The sequence below is a fragment of the Acomys minous genome, assembly GCF_964271855.1.
Source record: "Acomys minous genome assembly, chromosome: 2".
In the NCBI taxonomy this organism is placed as follows: Eukaryota; Metazoa; Chordata; class Mammalia; order Rodentia; family Muridae; genus Acomys; species Acomys minous.
Genome location: NC_140484.1, coordinates 103,254,822 through 103,271,416, shown reverse-complemented (window position 1 = coordinate 103,271,416; position 16,595 = coordinate 103,254,822). Strand labels below are relative to the sequence as shown.

Genomic DNA, 16,595 nt, shown 5'->3' with positions numbered 1-16,595 from the left:
CCTTGCTCTAGCCTTTATCTGGGTTTTAAGCTGATTGTGTGTCTGAGTGGCACCAGCCAAGAGAGTGATTTTCGGGGCCCTGTGCCAGCTGGAGAGCTGCAGCCCACCCCAGCCACCTGTCCAGATGAATGCCACTTAGCTGTGGATGAATCTGGTAGTGGCTGGGATGAGGTGCTACATTCTGGCAACAACAGCCCAATTCTGGAATTGAGGGTGTCAGTATGTCTCACTAGGATGGCTGTCCCTTCACCAGAGTGAAAGTTCCTGCCAGGCTTCACTGCTATCTTCCCCTTGTAAATGGTAAGTATCTTGGAGGAAACTTGAATATTAGGTTTCCCCAACTTTTACCCACTTTGTATCTTGCCCTCAGCAGTCATTAGTGTTTATCAATTGGGATTGATATCCCATCAATTGAGATTAAACTCAGGTGTGGCTGGCCTTCCCGCTTACTTGGTTGCGTCTTTAGAGATTGACAGCAGTGTACTTGTCAGCAGGTTGTAACCTGTCATTTTTGTTCCACAAACTTGCAGTTTGGGCCTTTAGGAGCGCCATCAGGTCGGCACACTAGTTCTTAGTGCTTCCGGCCTAGGCTTCAGCATGTCCTTGCTCTTGGCACCTCAAGATGCTCCACACTTGAGTTTTTTCTCTCCTTGACGAGGGCCAGGTGCTTCCTCAAGCACCCAAGATCTTGAAACCACGATCTGGGCAGAAAGTGTGCTTGTTGTTTCTGGGGTGTTAGCAGTATTGGGTTCTGTCTGCACACTGGAAGCTGTGGGCATGCTCACTCACAGACATGCCTAAGGCTGTTCAAGAGTCCACTTGGCTGCACCCTTGTATTCCTCTTGCTGCTTATATGTAGCTTGCTTGCTTCACTTGTGGGAAGAACCGCAGCTCCTCTTGCCTATGAGCTTTTGGCACACTCTATTCTAATATATACAGAAAGTAGTTGCAGACTCCCCAGCTCACCAGGGAACACAAATTTACTGGCTACATTACAGCATGTGAGAGATTGAGGCTGGGGTTTTTCTTTTTCTTTCTTTTCTTTTTTTTTTTTTTTTTTGAATATTTATGTATTATATACTGTGCTGTCTGCATATAATGCCTGCAGGCCAGAAGTGAATACCCGATTAGATTATAGACTGTTGTGAGCCATCATGTGGTTGCTGGGAATTGAATTCAGGACCTTTGGAAGAGCAGCCAGTGCTCTTAGCCTCTGAGCCATCTCTCCAGCCCCGAGGCTGGGGTTTCTTTGCTCTGGCTTTGCATTACCCAGTTGAGATCGTGCTTAACAGTTACGTTGTTTGTGTCCCCTTTGTGTATGCTTCCTTATTACACAGTTGGGCTCCCCTGTAGGTGTTTTTGGTTTGTCTTGTGTACCCTTCTGCCATAATTGACTTTATTTATGTGTCACATCTATGAATGGCATCCTAAGAACTTTGCGTGGGGTAGTGTTGAGGATTGAACCCAGACCTTGTACATGCTAGGCAAGCATTCTACTGAGTTATACCCCCAGATCCCTGTTGCTACTTTTCTAAGAAGTGTACAGAAAGATCTCAGAGCAATGTCAATGTCACTTTGGTACCTCAGGTACCCATCCTCCACACTCAACAGCCAATCTTTAGTTTACCTTGTAATTCTTCCTGCTTTTCCTTTGTACAAGTCAGCACCTTTGGTATATCTGAAAGTCACTCCATTATAACAGTGAGTTTATAGAAACCAACATCATTGTTTTTATAGCATCCTAGCATCCATTCTGTGGATGTGCCCTAGGTTCTCAGTTTCAACCTATAGAAGTTTATAAACTTAGGTATGTTTAGAAATGAGCCTCAGAAGAAGCAATATGACTCTCAAGTAACTGCCCCAGAGCACAGCACGGAAGTATTTAAGAAGAGACAGCAAAATAAGACATCTATTTTCATGTCTAGCATCTAACGAGATGCTAACCAGGCGTTAAGGAAAACAATGAAATCTATAGCCAGGAGTGGAGAGATCACCAAATAGGTTCAGAGTGACATGTGTGATAGAATTAGCAGATGGGGGTATTAATACAGTTCTTATCAATAAATGTTTGGAGCATGAACTCAGTGATGGAAAAATTGAAAGGTATAAAAAGTTCTATGAATTAAAAATACCTAAAACAAAAGATGCCTTTAATGAGATGATGGCACTAGACATCACAAGGAGAAAAAGCAATGGAAACCACACAAATAAGAAAATCGTGTGAAGATGAATTTAACCTTAATGAGATTTACAACACCAAACATCTAGTTCTCTGTGAAATTAGAGAAGAATCAGGGAAATTGAAGAATGACTGCAATTTTCCAAATTAAATGAAGCTGGATGGGCTCACAGAAGACAAGAAAATTAAGAATAACGAGCATAGTAAGCAAGGAAACTTGATCCAGAGGTATCAGCCTCCCCATGCCATCATGTGTCATCTCTAATTCCCCTGAACTAATGCCAAGCCCTGAAATGTAGAACCCAGGTGTTGCACATCTGGCCCCAAACCATTCTGACTTTTCCCCCAATTCTATTTACACCCACTACATGCCCGGTCACCAGCTACTTACAACCCACATGTTCCACCCTCTCTAGTCCTTTGATCACACTAAAGAACATCTCTTTAAAAAGCACCTGTCCACTGTGTCACTGACTCCCACTGCCCTGCCAAGTGTCAGCTAAGGAAATACCGGCTCAGCTCATCTAGAGAACCTATGACACATTCATTACCCATCCCTCTCTTTGGGTCTAAAGCCTTCACATGCCCTCCTAGCTTATCAGCCAGCACCTTGAGGGCAGGGGACAGGTCTGGTAATAATATCAGCTCTCGGTATCCTGAAAGGTTAATGAAGAACTAAAGAGTATGTGGATGGATGGATGGGTGGGTGGGTGGGTGGATGGATGGGTGGATGGGTGGGTGGATGGATGGGTGGGTGGATGGGTGGATGGGTGGGTGGATAGATGGATGGGTGGATGGATGGATAGGTGGATGGATGGGTGGATGGATGGATGGATGGGTGGGTGGGTAGATGGGTGGATGGGTGGGTGGATGGGTGGGTGGATGGGTGGATGGGTGGGTGGATGGATGGGTGGATGGGTGGATAGGTGGATGGATGGATGGGTGGGTGGATGGGTGGATGGGTGGATGAGTGGATGGGTGGGTGGGCGGATGGGTGGATGGATGGGTGGATGGGTGGGTGGATGGGTGGGTGGATGGGTGGATGGGTGGGTGGATGGATGGGTGGATGGGTGGATGGGTGGGTGGATGGATGGGTGGATGGGTGGGTGGATGGAGTACAGATAAAATGTAGATGTGCTCCTTATTCAGGGCAATGAAATACTACCTTGAAATAACCAAATGTAGCCAGATGTTAAAGTGGTCGCTCTAAAGAGGCAGAGGAAGGCCTAGTCTTTATAGAAAACTATGGGCCAGGGCTGTCTCAGTAATAAAGTTTTTAATTGAATTAAATAACCACTTTATGAAAAGTTGAGGGAGTCTCCCCTGGTTCATGTCAAGGCCTGGGGAGGTGTTAAGAGGCACTACTGACACCAGCGCCTACTGGTTGAGCAGTCTCTGGAAACTTCTACAACTCTGAGCAGGTCTAGGAAGGATCACAGGTCATAGGTTGCAGCTGCCAGCACCATGCTGTTTCTTCCAGAGGCACTGGGAGGCTGGGAGGCAAGCCTCACAGGTCCTCAGCAGCTGCAGTGCGCCACCCTGCTTTGCAGGCCTATCCATACTTCCCATGAGTCCCTGCTCAGTCTGGTGAAGCCAGCCAACCCCTCCCCCTGAGAATGAGCAGGAAGCAGTAAATGGGGAGCCTTTTAACAACACAAGCCAGGCTGACTTCTTTAGAAAGGGGAGGAGTCTGGGTCTCTGGTCCAGATCCTATCACACCACTCTGCTGAAGCTCTGCCTTGAGAGGTCACAAGCACCAGTACTTTCAGAGACCCAGCTGCCCCAGGGTCTGACACCATGCAGGCCAATCAGTGCCTCCATCAGGCCCACTAAGAGCAGGCTGGTGGGCAGCAAGGCAGTAAGGCCACAGAACAGGAAGGGCACAAGCTCGGAGGCCGCCAGCCCAGACAGGTCCCCAAGCTGCCCCATTTCTCAGCCTTAGGCGCTTAGCTTTCTATCTAGTAAAGTGGTGACAACCAAGGCCTACTCGTGAGGGGCCTGGGAAGGAAGGAGTTCCTGTACAAAATGCCTGCCCACCCGCAGCATCCATTAAACAGCAGACTCCACAGCTTATACTTTATATGTCTGGCTTCTGGCTGCAGCCATCTTTCATGTGACTTTGAGCTTTATCTACGAGGTACCCAGTCTATCCATTACCTTCAGTGCATTGTCCCTTCTCCCTGGCTCCTGCTCTTCAGGCAGGCAGTGCACAACCAGCCCGGAACCTTGTCTGCCGCGTATAAAATCAGCACATCCAATACTAAGAGTATTCCCCAGGGTTTAACATGAAGCACTATGCCCAAACAAAAAGATGGTGACTTCTTTCTTTAAAACATTCGCTTTCTGGGGACCGGAGAGATGGCTCCACTGTTAAGAGTACTTACTCGTTTTATAGAGGGGGCCAGGGGGAGTTGTTAGCGCCCACATCTGGCAGCTCACAGCCGCTTGTAACCCCAGCTCCAGTGGTTCCTACAGGCTCCCCTGAACTCCAAGGGCACTTGCACTCCCAAGCACATACCCACAGACACATATGCACATAGTTTAAGACTTTCAACACGCTTTTCAAACGCCCCAGGTAGCCGGATGCAATAGATTATGGCCTCCATGGTCTGTCTTCCGCAGACCTGACTGAATTATGGAGCACATTATGCGGGTCAGTGGGCCAGAGTGCACTGTTTACCACATAAGCCGGTGCACAGCAAGAGCCTGCGGCACCTTGCCCAGACCCAGCAGGAGGCAGAGGTCACTGTCAGCTTCTCCAAAGCTGTCCCTCAGTTTTAACTCTGTTACCAATATCCACAGATGAGAAGAGGCCGTCAAGTTTTCCTTCACAGAAGAAATTATTTTATTCCACTTGAGAAAAAGACAGAAATACAAGTTACAACTGTAACTTGTTTCAAAGTCAGTGACATACTGACTCTATCATATAGCACCTCAGTCTACCAAGACACAGACTACACCTCTGAGCCAAGCCCACCCCTTGTCCTTAGCAGGCAGGGACACCGACAGTCATTTTGGCCTCACCGAACCCCAGAGCCACTGACACTGCATGTTCTACTTAGGAGCCCACAGAGGAATGTGTACGGACACTCACAACCAGTCCCCAATACTTGAGACAGAACACAGAAAAACAAACAAACAGACATTCTTTGTCTGCAAAAATGATTTTCCCATGGGACTCTGAGCCCTGCCTGGTGACATTAATGGTGACGTTTAAGAGAAACCTCATAGCCACAGTAGTCATGAACACCTCGAGAGAAACCACTTACACAATCAAGATCTTTATCGTATCACAGTTCATGGGTTCATTTGTGGCCTCAAAACATTTAATTATGAAGACAATTTCAATTTGCTATTTGTACCCTGGGCAGATCATTTTTTCAGACTTAACGTCTGGCTCAAGTACAGATTTCCAGGCAAGTGGCCAGCCATCGCCCTAGCCCACCATCTGAGTGTCTGCTAGCCTTCTGTTCCCCCATCCCTGCTGTGACAAGGCAGGCTGGCTTAGCCCTTCCTCCCACACCCCTCGCAGGACGTGGATGGCGACTGCCTTCAGGGAGTCCCTGAGAAAACCTTGTGCTTCTTCCACCCTCTGGTGTCGGGTGGTGCTCTCTTTATAGCTTGTTCACTTGCTGGGGGGTTGGAGATGTCCCCCAGAGGCAACTATCTTCAAGGCTTAGTCCTCATCTTGGCATTGGGAAGGAGTAGAACATTTAGAAAAAATGGCACATAGCAGAAGGAAGTTAGGACACGGCAGGTCACTGCAGGTAATACTGGGTCCCAAGCTCCTTCTCCCCCTCTTCCTGGTCACATGGACAATCTGTTCCACCGCACACTCTCCTCCACGATGTGTGTTCTTACCACAGGCTCCCAAAGCAGGCCATGAATTGAAGCCGTAGCCCAAGATAAACCTTTCGTACTCAAGATTGTCTTGTTACGGTAACGGAAAGCTGACTGGCACAGTGCCTGGTTTTAACTGAGACATGGCATCTCTAAGGACATAACCCAAAGAAGAGAGTCAAAGAGACAGCAGGATGAACACTCTGCTTCGGGGTACGTGGTGGGGGTGGGGGTGGGCCCTACCGTTCTTGGCAACCCTGGCCTGGCCACAGGTTTGCCTCAAGTGGACATGTGTTAGAACCTCAACGGTAGAAGTCGTCCATGCTACCACCTGCCAGTCACAGCTGCTCCCCAGGTGCCAACTAGGGGACTGCAGGGATCCATTACCACAGATGCTCCTAGAGTAAATCTGGGGGGGGGGGGTGTAGCCTAAATCAGAGGATGACAGCTTGAATTCTGGGCTTTCTCACTTCTCAAGTGGCACGGCCTTCAGTGGAGGCAAGTGAGGAGGCAAACAACCAGGCTGTCACAACGGTGACTTGTACTCTACAACTCAGTGACATACTGCGTGGCACCTTAGTTTATCCAGACACAGGACATGTCTCTCAGCTCACCTCTCCCCTTAGGAGGCAGGGACACTACGACAGTCATCTGAGCCCACCCAACACCGGGGACACCCATACTGCAGACCCTTTGTCACGTTCTACTTAGGAGCCCTCACAGAATGGCTGTGCAAGCACTGCCAGGCCCTAAGTGTCTTGGAAAAGTGGCCATGAATTTCATGTAAATGTCTCTCTTGCTGGAGTGGTGGACGTCTGGGCTCCTGCATCCTTGGGGTTAGGCCAGCCCATTCCTCAGGGCATACAATCCAGATCGTCATGGTAACTTATGTAACTGTCCGTACACCTCAGGAAACAAAATGCAGCATCCCCTAGCAAACAGCTGGCGACAGCAACATACATCAAGAGCCGATGGCCAAAGCCTGCCAATTCTAGGGGGGGAAAAAAGGAGCTTAGGTCCCTGCCTAGGTGGTTGGGCCGACCTTGCTGTCTGAAGCAGAGATGGTGGGCATTGGAACTGCCAACCTGTGGGCTTGCCCTGGAACAGGGCTCAGTGTCGTCGAGCTGTTGGGGACGACAGTTGCATTCAAGCTACTTGGGGCCTCCCCGGTGGCCTGTATCTTAAAGTAGACGAGATAGAAGACTGGCAGCACAATCCCGATGAGCAGCATAAGGAAGACAGCGTTCCACCAGGGGATCCCACAGTCCGCGCCATCAGCCGCTGCCTTCTGGGCTGTAGGGAGCAGCGGCTGACCTGGGGCCTCCACACAGCAGCTGTCCGTGTGGAAGACGTCGGACTGCACAGCCCGCTCAATGTTCTCATCAATTCCCTTGAAGAAGTCCGTCAGCTGGTTGCCCTGAGCAGCTGCCCCGGTGCTATCTTCATCTTCCGGCAGTTCGACCACCGTCACTCTGGTCTTGGAAGATGGGGGCCCCAGGGGCGTTAGCTCTTGGTGGTTCTCTGTGAGGATGCCATGATTCCTCACCGGAATCTTAATTGACTTCAAAGCATACAGGTCTTGCTCTCTGATGAAGTTGTTCACTTTCTTGATATCTGCAACCTACAGAAGCCATGCATTATAAACATGTGATGCTCCTTAAAACCAGTACCCAGCAGAGCCCCTCAGCCTGCTGGGGTCCCAGTGAGGAAGCCCAGAAAGGCTGGAAGCTGCACCCACAGTCAGCTTCATTTCAGCTGAGTAACTTGGGCTTCAGTTTGATCTTTGGCTTTTAGCTCTTAATGAATAGCTTAGAAAACACTTCGAACAATTTCAGACCAATTGTGGACGTGTTGTGCCTACAAGGATAGCCGCAGGAGAAACAGGTGAAACCCTTCCCTGTCTAACTCTCCCATCTCACACCAGAATCCAGCTGAGCAAGTGGCCAGACAAGCTCACCAAAAGCCCCAGCTGACCCTGGGCACACATTCAGAGTCTCCAGCTCCTAACAGCTTCCTCGGGATGCCCCCTCAGCATTCTCCCAGAAACAGGGTAGGCACAGGAACTTATTTCGTGAATGAAAGTTAATTCACCTTGGGGAGACTACACTTCTCTCTAGAAGAAGATTAGGACATCAGCTATCAAGGCAGGAGCTTCAGACTGGGTCATGGGAACGTGACTGTGGATTTTATCAAGCAACACGAAGCTAACAGAAAAGGAGGGACGGGGAAGCCAAGTTTTTAACTCCCTTCTAGCTACTTTTGAAAAGAACTTCTCTAAAACATAAGTACAACCCACAGAGTTTATCATTCAACTCTATGATATATATGATCATTTTTTTTTCAGCAACCACTACCACTTTTAAGAGTCCCACAGAATGGGCTCGGGAGTGCTTTTTATCTTGCCCTGAAACTAACAGAGTGGACGGGCTTGGCAGCTTTTTTTCTCTGTGCACTAGATGAACAGCACGTGCATTTACCTCCAAGAGGAACTGCGCTAGTTGGCGAAGACATTAAATAGCCATGCTGGATTTGCTAGAGTTCATCATCCTGACAGGCCTACTTGGTCTATCTTGCAAGACTTTGTTGGGAAGGCTTTGTTTTTCAGTCCAAGGTCTATAAAGCGTATGTTATGCCCATGGAAGCAGATCAGAAGAGCCAAACACAAAGGCCAGTGCAATGCAGAGACTCTATGTGTCTCTGGAGATCAGCCTCTAGTACTTTGGGAAAGACTCCCACACCCACACACAATCTTTTTGTTCATTTGGATCTTGTTAGATAAACCACAGACAATGTTTAGGAGTTAAAGTTTTTTGTTTTTCCTTTTTTAATTGTGTAGCTGATGCAGCCTTGGTGACAGCTGCTGTCGGAATGCAGCGTGAGGTTAGCAGTGTGAAACAAGTTGTTTCGATGCGGGAGAAAAGAGCGATTCCAGAAACGCTTTCCTACTTACTTTGCCACTGTTAATCACTCTGAGTGCTAAAAACATAATTAAAGAGAAAGATAAGGTTATACAAATGCACAGCACAGAGGCTAGACCATGCAGTTCTAACAGAGAGAAGGAAAAACTCTACCAGTCAGATTAGCTACTGCCAAGAAAAGGTCAGAAGAATACACAAGTAGTGAGAGAAGCCAAGCATGCCACAGAAAGTTGGATACATTGCACCTACCGTCTCCAGGCCCTAAGATCTTAAATACAATGTGCTCAAAAGATCACACAGTTCACAGTGTCACTGTGCAGGGCAAGGCAAAGGAAACAGGGCCTTAACTGAAGTCCCAACTAACCCTTTCTGAGACCAGAGTTCTGAATGAAGGGGGCTTCCATCAGCTTCCATCCCTGGCTATGCAGGATTCTAGGGGGGGGAGAGGTGGAGTGGGGGGGGGGTCAGGAAGGACAAGGGCCCCTCTTACAGTGACTCCCCTGTATCTCTCTGGAGTCAGCTTACTTTGCAGCCATACTGGAGAGCCAGCTTGTTGAGGCTGTCCTCCTGGGCCAGCTCGCGCTGCAGCAGCACCATGTTGCTGGTTCCGGGCTGCTGGGGGTGTTGGCTGCTGCTCTTCTGGCGCTCCTTGCCCCGAGGTCTTAACACCACACGGTGTGACTCTTCCTCAGAGGAGTCCCCAGAGTCCCCACTGTCATTCTTGAACATGTAAACGTGGCTGCTTGGAGTCCTACAGACAACAGCTGGGCCTTGGAAGGTCTTGGCTAACACTTCCTTCTGCCTCATTTTCTTAACTGAAAATCAAACCTGGGGTTAATTCCACACAAATACTGCGCATTCTCCTCTGGCTTCCTAAGAACCGTCTCATTAGTAATTTATTTCCTAATTTTGCAAATATTCAGCAAACAGCATCATGACAGATCAAGAACATCCTCATCCTAGGCCACCTGGTACTGAGGCAGAATAAAATCACATGTTTTCTAACTGCTTACTATGGGGGGGGGGGTCCTTACCTTGCTTCCCCCAGCCCTCCCCACCACTTATGTCTCAGAGTACACAGAACACTGTTCTCAACTCCCTGACACTGAGAATCGTACATTCTGAGTCTTTGTACAAAAAACCTCGTTAGGCATCCCAAGGTGTCTGCAGGAAAAAAGATCACTACCAAGGACATAAGCAGAGAACAACCATAGGTCTCTTATTTTGACCCTGGCTGACCTGACCGAAAAAGCAAGCAATGGAAAAACGCCTATCAAAGTTTAGTTTGCCCATTCCTCACGGTCACTCGCATTCATTTCACCCCATGGTCCCTTTATTGTCACCTGCAGCCAAACTCCGGAGCCACAACTAACCTTTCCCTTCCAAATAGCTCCAATGGAACTCTGGGCATTCCTGGCGAGCCCTTCTGAGTGGCCCCTTAAGGGGACAGCAAGCCTCAGCGCATCTCCTCTGGTCTCAAATTGTGAGCTCCTGACACCCGGGGCGGCCAGAAGAGGCCCCAGTTTCCCTTCAGTGACAGATGGGGTGTCCTTAAGCAGAAGACAAAACAAATTTGAGATGGCCCCGCCCCTGGGCCTAAACAGGCCGGGCCCCAACTTTCCAAGGAGCACACATCCTGCCACCTCTGCAAGCTGGCACCAGGCCTACGTGGACACGGGCACCGGCCCTAGCGTGGCAGACCACCACAGAGTCCACGGTGACAAGCGACACCACGAGCCTTGCCCCCCCCCCCCCAAGTCAACCCCGCAGCCCCTGCTCCAGGTCCCGGTACCTTGCTCCCAGGCTCCACCGCCGCCTCGTCCGCGATTGGCTGCAAAAAACAGGTCTTCCGGGGGCGGGGGACTGAGTGTTAACCAATGATTTCAGAGGAGGGCGGGCACTGGCTCAGCGGCAAGGTGCTGAGAGGTCAGAACTCACCCTGCTCGAAGGGGCGGGTCCTGATGGGCGGGGATCCAGCGCGGGGCCTGGACCTTCCCTTCTTGGCTGGTTCGCCCAGGCTGTGCCCAGTTTCCACGTCTGAGCCAGGTGTGAAACTTGGCCTCCTTTATGGTGTCCACGGCTTTCTGCCTCCGCCTTCTTCCCGGAAGGAGAGACCTTTGACCCATGTGTGTCCTGATCCGTGGCCAGGAGCGTCCTCAGTACGGCGGCGCGCCACTCCGGAGGCCTGGGGAGACAGACTCTGGGTTTTTTGACCCTGTATCCTTCTGAGAGGCTGAATGGTTGCCGGCCCCTTGCCTGGAGATAAAAGTCCAGGGATGTGAAATATTGCCATGAGAACACAGACCAAAATTAGATAAACGAGGATATATATCACATGGCTACCCAGAAAGTCCCTGCTATTTGGAAAAGGGAGGAGAACCTGTGGTGGTGTTTTGCGGCAAACACAATCAAGGACTTAAATCCTTAATGGAGTAAGACCCACCCAAAGAATACGGAAGAAACTAAGAGACATGGGCCGGCAGGCAGTACACCAAAGAACACAGATGGCTGGCATCTGAACCAAGGTGTTAAGCCTCTCTGGGAATCAACGTTAAAACCAGCCCAGAAATGGCTTAGAATAAAACTAAAAAAACAACTTCTTCTTCTTCTTCTTCTTCTTCTTCTTCTTCTTCTTCTTCTTCTTCTTCTCCTCCTCCTCCTCCTCCTCCTCCTCCTCCTCCTCCTCCTCCTTCCTCCTCCTCCTCCTTCCTCCTCCTCCTCCTCTCTTCCTCCCCCTCTTTTTTTTCCCCCCAGACAGTGTTTCTCTGTGTAGCCTTGGCTGTCCTGGACTCCAGCTTTGTAGACCAGGCTGGCCTTGATCTCACAGATCCGCCTGCCTCTGCCTCCCTGAGTGCTGGGATTACAGGAATAGGCAACTACGCTGGGCAAAAACTAAAACTCTTACTCTGAATGTCTCAGGCCAGGAAGGCACCGGGCCATGGTCCCCTCTGCCAGCCACAGAATCCTTCTCTCTAGCTTTAAACATCTGGTCTTCGTTTACCTTGCCACCCAACCTAGGAGACTAACCGTTCCCTCTGACACACACTCATGTGGCCCACTGAGGCGTCTGTGGTTTCTGACCATTTCCCAGGCTCGGATGGGGCTGCATAAGAAGAGGTATGGCCCACCTATCCAAGTTGGCCAGGGGCCCAGCCACAAGAACAGGCCCACTGCTCTGATCCCAAGACAATGGAGACCAACCCCACAGGCGGAGATGTCCGCTCCAACACTTGTCAAACATGTTGTCCCCTCCCAGGTCCGTCGTCCTTCCCCTGAAAAGGATGATGAGAGGTGTCAGGGGCCAGCGATTTAGTTTTCAGGATATGGCTCCAAACTCTAGTGCTGAGCTGGAACTTCGGTGGAATTTCAAAAGCTTTGCCTTTTCATTTTGTAGAGAGAAATTTAAGAGACACAGGGGCTTGCTGCAGGCCACACAGCAGAAGCTACAAGCCATGCCAGGAGAGAATCAAAGTCTAAGCCAGTTGCACACTCACCAACTGTGACCTTGACCCAGTCCCTAAGCTTCCTGAGTCTTGGTCCCCTTCTTCTGATGTGTTGTCCCTGAAGCCTGGAATGGCTTTAAAGTCCTGCCTGGGACAATTCCAGAGTATGCTGGTTGTCACAGCACAACTCTTAGTGTCTGGATATGCTCTGCACTCCCAAGAGTGGCAGTTGGCTCATGGTCTGTGTACTTGGTACACACTCCTCACGAAGACCCTAGTCCTTCACAGAGGCCCAGATGACTGTAACCAGTAACCAAGGTAACCCTGACCAATCAGTCAGCCAAGCTGGTCCAGGGCAGTGATGTGTTCTTTAGTGAGTCAGGAAAACCCAGTGGCTGCTGGCATCCAGCCTTCTTCCCATAAGTGGAAAGAGTGAAACTCTGTGATTTTTCACTTGTTGACAAATTATGTTCAAAATATAATCTTTGCTGGGTGGTGATGGCTCATGCTTTTAATCCCAGCACTTGGGAGGCAGAGGCAGGCAGCTCTCTGAGTTCGAGGCCAGCCTGGTCTACAGGGCCAGTTCCAGGACAGACATGGCTACACAGAGAAACCCTTTCCTGAAAAACAAACAAGCAAGAAGCCCTTTAGAAGCATGGCTGCCAGTAGTAGATTTGGCAGCACCAGCATGACGCCAGTGTTCACGGAGGGTACTGACAACATGGCAGGGATATGTTGTGTTTTCTACGTAAAATACCATGAAGATGTTAAAGAAAGAAGGAGAAAAGGATGTTAAAGAGGGATAGAGGAGACACTCAGTGCTCAAAGCACTTGCTGCACAAGGTCCTGGGTTTGAATCCTCAACAGCTCTCTGCGGGTCTGTAACCCCTCAGCTCCATGGCAGGATGGGAGGTAGAGAGAGAAGAATTTCTGGGAGCTTTGGGGCCAGCTAGCCTGGAGTACTCAGTGGCAAACATCAAAAGATCCTGTCTCAAACATGTTGGAATGCACACAGGCCTCTGACGTTGTCCTCCAACTGCCATACATGCATCATGACACACATGTGCTCACACTTACACATGTGAATATGCACAGAGAGAGAGAGAGAGAGAGACAGACAGACAGACAGACAGACAGACAGACAGAGAGACAGAGAGAGGAACAGACAGAAATTTAAAAGAAAATTCAAAGCAATTATCATGAATTGGATAGAAATGTTTGCCATCTCTGATATGTTCGTATCTTTCATATACAAAAAGCATTCGCACTAAGCAAGAAGAGACATGCCAGAGAAATATTGCCGCATCACACAAGTGACTCATAAGAAATATGGGGGGGGGGGAGTCCTGTTATCCTTACAGCCAAGAACATGGAGCCCAGATGACTTCAAGGTATTCTTTATAGGTAACAGACATGAGAATGGCACAACATTAGTGTGTGTGTTCTGTGGAACATGGTTGGGCAAGCAGACCAAGGAGTCAGTCTAAATAGGAACCCTTGTAAGATCAGAAAGCGGTCGCTTTTACGCTGTCTTACGAAAGCCTATGACGCTGAGCTTAGGGAGTCACCGAGGAAGTCATCATTCAGCACTCATTAAAAGAGTCAGCTACCAGAGCATTCCTGACGGTGAGGACCAGGGGAGTAGAACCATTTAGCTCACTCATGGTGTGAGAGTGAGCATAGCCACTCAGTCTAGAAGCACAGTTAATGGCATGGAAAGGCTGTTGGTTAGGAAGAACTGCCTTAACCAGTATCCCCAAAACCATACGAAGAGGAAAGTTCCCATGGCAGCACCCCCACAGACACCCAGGGGTGGCAGGCACATGCTCATGGCAACCTTCTTATGCCTGTGTTGTGTTCATTCACCTTCTCCATCTTGCCTGCCATAAGCAGGCAGTCACAGTGATTCAAATCACATGCTCTCAAGGAGTCCTACCCTGACGCCAGCACTACCACCTACTACCTCCAGGAAGTGTGTTCGCACTTGAGTTTTCTCCTCTATGAACTGGGATCTGCAATAACCCCTGCTATTGTGAAGATTAAATAGCTGGGATGACCTCTGGCGAGTGTTCAGCAGGAAGTGCTGGCTACAGTGTCCTCAAGAGGAGAAAGCAAGCGAGAAGCACAGATGCTCATTATTCATTAAAGAAATCCATATTTGGGCTTGACATGGACTGACTTCTGTGTCCCCTTTTGTTCCTCCTGAAATCCTGCCCTCTGAGTCGAGCTTTTAGAGAGCCTTAGAGAAATGGGATCAGTGTCCTCCTGAAGGGGATGTGGCTTCCTTGAGAGAAGGCAGCAGGCTGCTACCTAGATGAGAGCCCTTCTCAGAACCACACCAGGCCACCCCCCTGACTAGGGAACTGTGGGAAATGAGTCTGAGGCACTTCGTCAAAGCAGCTGAAGCTGGTCAAGACTGGGCCCTGGCATGAGCATCTGGCACGCCCAACCTTGTCCTAGACAAGGGCAGGTTTCTCAGGTGAAGTTTAATCCCCCTTGTCTGTGGATTCATTTATAAGGCACTCAGTTGTCCCTAGGGCTGAGGGTGAGGAGGTGCCTGGAGACAGGAACCTGTTGGACAGGGTAAGCTGTGCTAGTAGATGCCAGCTGGGGCCCCTGCCCTGTAGACTTCCTTGGGGAGGGTAATGCCTTCTGGGATGAACTGTTTGAGAGGTTTCCTGTGGACCATAACAGGCTACTTCTGGCCACTCGCCCTTGCCTGCTACAAGTCAGGGCTGACTGAAGGTCCCCATTTTAGAGTAGCTCTGTTTTCTCAGAGTCACAACATCCCTTCCTGTATCCTGTGGGTCAGCATCTAAAGGTTTTTGAGGTAGGGCTTGATGTCCCCACTTTGTTCCTGTGAGGAGTAAGACCTCATCTCCAGGATCTCTCCACACCCCATTTTTCTAGTCTTTCATCTTTCTCTGGTTGACCTTTGAACTGGGCTCCAGCATCTGAGAGTGACATCTTGAGGTTTGGAAGGCCCAATTCAACATCTCCAGGGCCCTGTCTCCTCCCAAGTTCCTCAAGATGGGGCACCTGACAGCTTTCCAAATCACACATCACTCAGATCCATTGACTCTAAGCGAGGTTCAGTTTTCAGGTTTCCTCAAGACATCAGTGCTCTGTGGTGATGCTGCAAAGACCCCGAGCTCTGGAAAAGTTGGCTGCACTAGCTCCACTGTCATTGTTTATCCAAGACACGAAGACCAGAACAGAGACACAGGCGGGTTAGTCACAATAGTCCAGGTCAATCCATGAATTGCAGAGTTGATGGTGGTGCTTCTACAATAAAATATGCCCCAGCAATGAAAAGTGACCTTTGATACATGTGGTCCTCTGAGCAAATCTAAGAAGCATGACGTCAAGTGAAAGAAACCAGACTCCTTAAATGGCATTGTGGAGCTCGCAAGATAATAGGAACAGAAATCAGATCAGGGTTATCAGAGATGGAGGCAGCGGGGGAATGAGATTTGTTTGCAAAGCAGCTCATAGAACTTTCTGGAAAAAAATACCAGTGGTCTAATCTCAATTGCAGTACTGATCAAAACTTATTTCATGGTACTCAAAGAAGATGAGTTTAACTATTGAAATTACTTTTCAGTAAGCTTGAGATAAGAGAGGTTGTGAAACCCCTCAAAAAATTAAGCATGGACTTAGACGAGTCCGTCCACTTCTGGGCATATAACAAAAATGACTGAAAGCAGGTCTGTTCACCAAATGCACATGGCAGCATTCTCACAGTTCAAAAGGTGGGACCAGCCCAGGCACCTACCAGCAGGTACGTGGGTGCAGCAAACATGACGTAGGCAAATGGAATATTACTTAGCCCTGAAATGGGAAGAACTTCTGACATACACTACCATATGGATGTCTCCTGAGGACATTATGTTAGGTGAGGTAAGCTAATCAGAAAAGGACAAATAGCCTGTGACTCCATTTACATGGGCTCTTGGAGTATATGAACTCAGAGACAGAAAGTTGCATGTTAGGGGTAGGGGGCCTCTAGGATACAGGCGTTTGATATTATAGCAGTAACGGGATTAAAGCCCTCAGTTAAGAAGCCCCTCCCCCAAAAAGAAATAGTCCAGACAGGAAGCTAGTGAAGAGAGTCCTTAAAAATTGTGATTAAGGCCGGGTGTGGTGGCGCATGCCTTTAATCCCAGCACTCGGGAGGCAGAGGCAGGCGGATCGCTGTGAGTTCGAGGCCAGCCT

The 16,595-nt window shown here is 49.2% G+C and overlaps 1 protein-coding gene across 4 annotated transcripts; it reads right to left on the bottom strand.

Moving 5' to 3' along the window:
• Positions 1-5,000: 5,000 nt before the first annotated feature.
• LYSMD4 (LysM domain containing 4) lies at positions 5,001-10,867 on the bottom strand. Of its 4 annotated transcripts, none has more exons than XM_084751889.1 (4): positions 10,730-10,837; positions 10,311-10,487; positions 9,463-9,752; positions 5,001-7,640 (listed from the first exon to the last, which is right to left on the bottom strand). In XM_084751889.1, exons 3-4 carry the CDS (start codon positions 9,742-9,744, stop codon positions 7,044-7,046), a joined length of 879 nt encoding a protein of 292 aa, XP_084608015.1. In that variant the 5' UTR covers positions 9,745-9,752; positions 10,311-10,487; positions 10,730-10,837; the 3' UTR covers positions 5,001-7,043. The 4 variants fall into 4 exon arrangements, with proteins under 4 accessions (XP_084608015.1, XP_084608016.1, XP_084608018.1 ...); XM_084751892.1 differs by lacking the exon at positions 10,730-10,837 and adding an exon at positions 8,970-8,995 and having other exon boundaries at positions 7,505-7,640; positions 10,311-10,705; XM_084751890.1 differs by lacking the exon at positions 10,311-10,487 and having other exon boundaries at positions 10,730-10,867.
• Between the last annotated feature and the right edge of the window lie 5,728 nt (positions 10,868-16,595).